Source organism: Hordeum vulgare, chromosome 1H (assembly GCF_904849725.1).
Source record: "Hordeum vulgare subsp. vulgare chromosome 1H, MorexV3_pseudomolecules_assembly, whole genome shotgun sequence".
NCBI lineage: Eukaryota > Viridiplantae > Streptophyta > Magnoliopsida > Poales > Poaceae > Hordeum > Hordeum vulgare.
Window position 1 is genome coordinate 472,560,287 of NC_058518.1, and position 8,705 is coordinate 472,568,991.

Here is an 8,705-nt window from a genome sequence, read left to right on the forward strand (position 1 = left end):
TCGGAGATACCTGTAGAGCACCTTTATAGTCACCCAGTTACGTTGCGACGTTTGATGCACACAAGGTATTCCTCCGGTGCCAGTGAGTTATATGATCTCATGGTCATAGGAACAAATACTTGACACGCAGAAAACTATAGCAATAAAATGACACGATCAATATGTTACGTTCATAGTTTGGGTCTTGTCCATCACATGATTCTCCTAATGATGTGATCCCGTTATCAAGTGACAACACTTGTCTCTGGTTTAGGAAACCTTGACCATCTTTGATCAACGAGCTAGTCAACTAGAGGCTTACTAGGGACAGTGTTTTGTCTATATATCCACACATGTATTTGAGTTTCCAATCAATACAATTCTACCATGGATAATAAACAATTATTATGAACAAGGAAATATAATAATAACTAATTTATTATTGCCTCTAGGGCATATTTCTAACAACATATTAGGAATCAAGATCTATAGAGATAGATCGAGACGCCTCATAGGTCTCTCACAAAGTACATACCTTGACAAGATATTGAAGAAGTTCAATACGGAAAACTCAAAGAAGGGGTTCTTGCCAGTTTTGCAAGGTATGAGATTAAGTAAGACTCAGTCACTGACCACGGCAGCAGAGAGAGATAAGATGAGTATTGTCCCCTACGCTTCAGCCGTAGGCTCTCTAATGTATGCCATGCTGTGTACCAGACCTGATATAAACCTTGCCATAAGTTTGGTAGGGAGGTACCAAAGTGATCCCGGTATGGAACACTGGACAACGGTCAAGAATATCCTTAAGTACCTGAAAAGGACTAAGGAGATGTTTCTCGTTTATGGAGATGACGAAGAGCTTGTTGTAAAGGGTTACGCTGATGCTAGCTTCGACACAGATACGGATGACTCTAAGTCACAGACCGGATATGTGTATGTTCTGAATGGCGGGGCAGTGAGCTCATGCAGCAGCAAGCAAGACGTCGTGACAGCATCTACATGTGAAGCGGAGTACATAGCTGCTTCAGAAGCGGCTCATGAAGGGATTTGGATGAAGGAGCTCATCACCGACCTTGGAGTGGTTCCAAGCGCGTCGGGTTCGATGACACTCTTTTGTGATAACACTGGAGCCATTGCCATATCCAAGGAGCCCAGATTTCACCGGAAGACAAAGCACATCCAACGCCGCTACAACTCCATCGAGGACCAGGTCCAGAGAGGAGTAATAGATATTTGTAAAGTACACACGGATCTGAATATTGCAGACCCGTTGACTAAACCTCTTCCTCGAGCAAAACATGATCAACACCACATTGCTATGGGTGTTCGATACATCACAATGTAACTATATTATTGACTCTAGTGCAAGTGGGAGACTGTTGGAAATATGCCCTAGAGGCAATAATAAAATGGTTATTATCATATTTCCTTGTTCATGATAATCGTCTATTGTTCATGCTATAATTGTATTAACACGAAACAGTAATACATGTGTGAATAAATAGATCGTAATGTGTCCCTAGCAAGCCTCTAGTTGGCTAGCTCGTTGATCAATAGATGATCATGGTTTCCTGATCATGCACATTAGATGTCATTGATAACGGGATCACATCATTTGGAGAATGATGTGACGGACAAGACCCAATCCTAAGCTTATCACTAGATCGTGTTGTTCGTATGCTAAAGCTTTTCTAGTGTCAAGTGTCTCTTCCTTCGACCCTGAGATTGTACAACTCCCGGATACCGTAGGAGTGCTTTGGGTGTATCAAACGTCACAACGTAACTGGGTGACTATAAAGGTGCACTACGGGTATCCCCAAAGTGTCTGTTGGGTTGGTACGAATCGAGATAGGGATTTGTCACTCCATGTGATGGAGAGGTATCTCTGTGCCCACTCGATAGAACATCATCATGAGCTCAATGTGACTAAGGAGTTAATCACAGGATGACGTGCTACAGAACGAGTAAAGAGACTTACCGGTAACGTGATTGAACAAGGTATAGGTATACCGACGATCGAATCTCGGGCAAGTTCTATACCGACACACAAAGGGAATTGTATACGGGATTGATTGAATCCTTGACATCATGGTTCATCCGATGATATCATCGTGGAACATGTGGGAGCCACCATGGGTATCCAGATGCCGCTGATGGTTATTGGCCGAAGAGTGTCTCGGTCATGTCTGCATGCCTCCCGAACCCGTAGGGTCTACACACTTAAGGTTCGATGACGCTAGGGTTATAAGTAATTGGTATACGAGGTTACCGAAGGTTTTTTGGAGTCCCGGATGAGATCCCAGACGTCATGAGGAGCTCCGGAATGGTCCGGAGGTAAAGATTGATATATAGGATGGATGGGTTTGGACGCAGAAAATGTTTTGGGCACCACGGGCAAAGTACCGGGACCACCGGCAGGGTTCCGGAGGCCCACCGGGAGAGGCCACAAGCCCCAACCCCCAGTAGGCTACATGGGCCAACCGTGAGAGGGAACCAGGCCCTGGGTGGGCTGGTGCGCCCCCCACACATGGCCCATGGCGCCTAAGAGGGGGAAGGGGGGAAACCCTAGAGTAGGTGGGCCTAAGGTCCAGCAGGGGGTGCGCCACCCCCTCCTCCCCTCCTGGCCGCCACCCCTTTCCCCATCTAGGGCTGCCCCCCCCCCTCAAAGGGGAAACCCTAAAGGGGGGGGCACCCCTCCCTTCCCCCTATATATAGTGGGGGTTTTGGCCTTTGGAGATACGGTTTTCCATCTCACTCTCGGTGCACCCCTGCTCTTCTTCTTCCTCCTCTCCCACGGTTCTTGGCAAAGCCCTGCCGGGAGACCTCATCTCTCAATCGACACCACGCCGTCGTGCTGCCGAAGATCTTCCCCAACCTCTCCCTCCTCCTTGCTGGATCAAGGTGCAGGAGACGTCACCGGGCTGCACGTGTGTTGAATGTGGAGGTGCCGTGGTTCGGCACTAGATCGGAATCACACCGCGATCTGAATCGCTGCGATTACGACTCCATCAACCGCGTTCTAGCAACGCTTCCTCTTAGGGATCTTCAAAGGTATGAAGATGCACTCTCTCCTCTCTCGTTGCTGGTCTCTCCATAGGAAGATCTGAATATGGCGTAGGAAAATTTTGAATTTATGCTACGTTACCCAACAATAGCATCTTTTGAACTTTTCTGAAATATACTTGGAAAACATATTACTCCAATGATGCATATGTTGTGATCAATTATCAAAACCACCCTAAGGAGCAATTTTGCTTTCAGTTGTGTTGTACTGTTAGTCCACTACCATTTCATAATACTATTAGGATTTGTGGGATCCTAATTTTTGAGTATTTAGCTTATTCTAGATTAGGCCTTTAAGTTTTCTGCCTACATCACATCTTTTCGGTTGCACATATTAATTTACTGATTGTTTACTAGAAGCAATTTACTGCCTTGAGTAGTATTTAGCTGATCCCATGTTAGGATTTTAAGTTTTCCCTTATTACACAATTGCATTTTTTTAATTTTGTTGCTAAAAGTTTCTATTAAATTGGTGCCCGTATTAGACGGAGGTATCCATTAATTATGCACACCATCGCATGTATAGAGACCTCCAATCCAGCATGACAAGGTTGCTCTACGCGGGCTCGATTAGAGGGGGCATGGACTTCATTGAAAACAAGTGAGTGCCGAGGTATTCCTGTATCGAGTGCATGCCATGGGTTTCATAAAATACCTAAAAGAACCAATTTGTACTATGTTATTCGTTGGAGGTAGCATCACGATGACACAGAATTAAGGACTCATATTAATTGGGGATGTGTAAAATTTGTGAACTATGGTGATGTTCCTTAAATTGTTAGTTTACTGAGAAAGGAAGGAGCTACCATCGTAGTTTGATTGCGTTCATCCTGGACTAATCATCATCAATTTGATAAGGCATCCTTTGGTCTAATGAGTAAGTTGTCTAGCTAATTCTTTTTATTGTATTTGTTAGATGTCAAGTTAAAGCTATACAACAGTTTCATGTCTTTATTTCTCTACAAGGTTATGAATTATTTCTTCCATACTCTTATGATCTTCTGTTCAAGTAAGTACTCTTTATCACTGTATAATTTCTTGTGATTTAACTATATCTAAACAAAGATGCTTTTTGGTTTTCAAGGGATCAACAACTACATGTTATGTCATGCTCAACCATATCAGTTGAAGTGAGTGACAGGCAAGTACTTTGTTGAAAATGAGGAGAAGATGAGCAATATGGTAAAGAGTGACCCCGTGGTGAAGAAACTTTATGAATTCATTGAAGTAGCTGATGTCATAATTTTCACGTCTATTTTTCTTTGTGGTAGAAAAGATAATTATGTACACACAATAGAGAGAAAATGTTTATCCAGTCTTGGCATCCGACCTATTGGTGATGAGGAAATATAACATTGTATATTTGACTGGTGTGACCTATCAACTTCCCTTTACTTTGCATTGCACTATTCTGGTTTTGATGCCCTAGGGGTACACAAGGTTTTCCATTTAGTTGCGTTCAACACTGAAAAATGATATCATTTTTGTCCTTCATATACTAAATCCTCAACGTGTACAAGTTTATGTGAGTTCTGCTTTTTATCCTTCTATAAACTGGAAGGCCACAATGGAGACCCTGATTTTTTTTGTAAAAATATCAAGGTTTTTAAAATTTTGTATACAGAGAGAGAGAGAGAGAGAGATAGAGAGAGAGAGAGAAGGAGAGAGAGAGAGAGAGAGAGAGGGAGAGAGAGATGTTCTATTGGCCGGACAGTTATGACTCTCTATTTAGGTATTCAGGTATGATTCTGTTGTCATGTTTCCCCTATTCACGTGGAAATTTATTGATGGGAGGGAGGTCACTTCTGCTTTGGTGATTTGTTCGAAGTTTAGGTTAAAACACTTTTTCTCTTAAAGTCCTAATTTTGGTTTATCAATTCTTTGGATAACCTATGTAATGATTGGTTGGGATTTTTGTGCAGGAATGCAAGTCATAGGATTACTTGTATTTTTTGTTGTTGTTGCCTATAAGGTACTTGAACGAAATAAGCATTACACATGCTTATAGTCTATACTTGTATTATGAACCCTATATACAAGTCAGGTTGTTTGTGAGAGAATTTAATTCCCTAAAAGCATTGTCATTGTTGTTACCTACTAGGTACTTGAACAAAATGCGAGATACATATTTTAAGGACTACTTATAATTTAGCCCTAAGTCTATTATTACAAAAATCCATCGAATCCTTTGTTGTGGTAATTATGTCTTCAAGTCATCAATCTCTATCGGTTCAATAAACTTATTTATTTTTCTGTATGAACTTCCATAGGCTTACTGAAGTACAACTTATCAATTCTTTTAGGAAATTAGTTCCTTGATCTTTGCAACCGCCCATCTCCATATCATAAATAAGGTGCCCACTGCAATGAATTGTGTAGTGATTCCATGATAGTAATTAGGAACAAGTATCGAAAACTAGAAGAAATCAGTCTTCCTCTATATTAGTACTTTGTTTGATCCTAGAGGAGGAAGTAGCTGAGTGGTCGTTCCTTTTTCACCACTAATCATAATTAAAATAGTGTCCTATAGAATTGATGATGGGGAGGTAGCGGAGGGTCATTCTTCTATAGAATTAGCCGGATGAAGGCGATGACATGAGAGGTAATTGCTACATAATTCAGCTAATTACTTGCACCAAGTCGCTTCTTTATTATTCCATTTTCCTGACCCAAAAGGTTATTTCTACAACATAACTTAATGAGAATATAAAAACAACTGGATGTGCTCACATTTCTTTGTAGTATCATAGTATAGAAGAAGAAACATTTTCATACTCTTCAGTTTTGTATAGGTCGTACTAAGGATTCAACAAATTATGAAAAACGTGACGTCCAAAGATAGAGTGACAGACCATCTCATGAAGTTTACTATATGTTCTTGTCTACCGTCATTCTACTGCATGTTTTTCTTATACCATGTTGATATTCAAATAAAGTGCAAGTTATAAATGAAAAACTAGACATAGACAAAAATTGTAGCCTTACCAATCATGTTGTGTGGGTGCTCACCGATGTCGTAGAAGGGGGGGGGGGTAGAAGTATGGTCGAGGCAATTGCTGTCGTCAAAGAAGACTCCTCAGTGAGGGTGGCACACGACATTGACACCAGCCACACCGAGTGTCAAAACGTGGGTCATTGGAATGCAAGGAGGAAGAAGACGACAACATCGTACAACCTTTCTAAAAATGATTTTCTAACTTGAACTTCTCTGCTTTTCTAATTTGAACTTCTTGGTTTTATTATTCGAAAATGAAAAAGTGATTTTAAGTAAACATCGTACAACCTTTTTAAAAGTTGAACTCATACTTTAATTTTGCATAGAAACTTATTGAAAAGATGCAATTTTTCTAGTATGGTTAAACTTTTCTATTCGAACAACATGCACCAATTAATTTTTAACCATTTATTTTGGAATAGAGCATTGAGAGAATTATTTTAAATCAGCAAAACAACATCTTTGTGTGTGTTTTTAAACATGTAAATACGTCGTGAACCTCTCTCACAGGAATTCTTGAACTTTCCCCGACCGAGCACTTGAACTTCTAGCAAACACTTTTTTTGACTTTGTCGCATTTTTTTTCGGATACGAAACACACATCATGGAGTACGCGAAGTTCTCTCTATTGACACTTTGAATCGCTCTCTATTATATTTTCTATCAGCGGTTATAATATGAGTTTTTAGTAAACATTGAATTGCTCCCTTATTTTAATTTAAACTTCTAGGTTTATTTTAGAAATGGGGAAATCTATTTTTTAAATAGATTTTTTAAATTATATAGTTTATTTTAATTTGACCTTCGTTGTGGATATTTTGATGGTGTTTTCCTTTTTTACGTGAACTTGTTGCAATGAACATTTTTAGGTTTATTTTTATTAAATTTTCCTCATCCGAACTTGTGGTGTTGGCACACACCCACAAACAAAACACATTTTTGGCAATCACATACAAACATTTCTTTTATGAAATATGTTTAACTTATATTTTTTGTCTGTATGAACATCCGAATTTTTAATAATCGAACTACTCTAGTTTTTTAATTCAAACTTCTTGATTTTGTTTCTTTAGTAACAATGAAAATCTGAGCTTTTATAAATACTGAACTAATCTATTTTTGTAATTTGGACGTATTGATTTTTTTTCATAGAAAAAAAAGAAAATGAACATCATACTTGTATTTAGCTTAGAAACATGGAGAATTTGAGTTTTTGTATGCATCGAACTTCTTTATTATTTTAATTCAAACTTCTTCCTTTTATTCTTTGGTAACGAGAAAAATCGTAGTCTTTTCTAAAAAACGAACTGCTCTTTTTTCTTAATTGGGACATCTTGGTTCTATTTTTATGAATAATGAGGAAATCCATCTCGAAAATCTATTGTTCTCCTTTATGTGTGCATATTTATCTTAAAATTGTTCATTACACTACCATCCTGCTGCAATGCGTGAGGTATTATTTAATAATAGCATATTACACGGGATGTTCAGGGAAACAATCCCAATCACAATCCTTCATCATAATGGCCTGATTACACTAATCACGGCAGGCCCAAAGTATGGAAGGGACAACAGAATATCCTTGCCTAAACATGTGCCGTCCTCACCGCTGCCCCGGCGGTCCGGCCTATAAAACGGGGAGCTCGTCCCGTCGGTAGCGTACGCAAAGGTTTCGGCATTTCCCCTGAGAAAGAAAGAAAGACAAATCGGCAGAAAGCGAAGCAAACCGGCGGTTCCTGGCCCCTCGCGATGGCCGGCAAAGCTAGGGTGTTCATGTGCGCGTCGCTCGTCGTCCTCCTGCTCCTTGTCGAGGTGATCACCTGCAGATCCATGGCGTTAGACCCTTCCAGCGCGCATGCATGATATCTTTGCTTTCCTAGCTAAACTCTGCCCTGTTCATTTTCCTCTTCCGCAGACCACCGCTCCGATTGGACAAGCTCACGCCGTCGGTAAGCGCATGCGATTCATTTGCTAATCCGGTCTAGTTGTTCGATCGCCACCAGGCGACTGATGCCCTTCTAACTCTTGTATCACAACGATTTACAGATTGTGGCGGCGCGTGCTCGTACCGGTGCAGCAAGTCGAGTCGGCCGAATCTGTGCAACAGGGCGTGCAACACGTGCTGCCGGCGCTGCGACTGCGTGCCGCCCGGCACCGCCGGCAACGAGGACGTCTGCCCCTGCTACGCTCACATGACCACGCACAACGGCCGCCACAAGTGCCCGTGATCGAACCGCCAACGACAATAATATCACATCAAGCTAGCTACGATCAACGACAACTAGACTACCACTCTACCAGAGGCACGATCGATATGATATCATGTACACAAACTAGTGCTGCTACCTATTGATCTTGTGCTCATCCATTCGTGATCGACCCATCGTATAATCATATGCTTGCTATTTCATTCTCACGCATTCGTATTTGCCTGAATTGCACTACTAAAAATTACTGGTGCCTATGTGCACGTGTGTATGCGCGCGATTACGTACGTGTTCGAGCTTCAAGTTAAAGCAAATAGTTTGAATAAATATTTACCACATTAACTGTTTCTTGTTGTAATTTATACGAAAATCTACTCCCATCGTTCCAAAGTGATTTCAGATTTAGGTTTATCCAACTTCTTGATTTTGTTTCTTTAGTCACAATGAAAATCTGAGTTTTT

General features: G+C 40.8%; 1 protein-coding gene across 1 annotated transcript; it reads left to right on the forward strand.

Moving 5' to 3' along the window:
- The first annotated feature begins 7,716 nt into the window (after nucleotides 1–7,716).
- LOC123415659 (cypmaclein-like) lies at nucleotides 7,717–8,453 on the forward strand. Its single transcript, XM_045106749.1, has 3 exons — nucleotides 7,717–7,849; nucleotides 7,953–7,986; nucleotides 8,084–8,453. Exons 1-3 carry the CDS (start codon nucleotides 7,787–7,789, stop codon nucleotides 8,263–8,265), a joined length of 279 nt encoding a protein of 92 aa, XP_044962684.1. The 5' UTR covers nucleotides 7,717–7,786; the 3' UTR covers nucleotides 8,266–8,453.
- The last annotated feature ends 252 nt before the right edge of the window (nucleotides 8,454–8,705 follow it).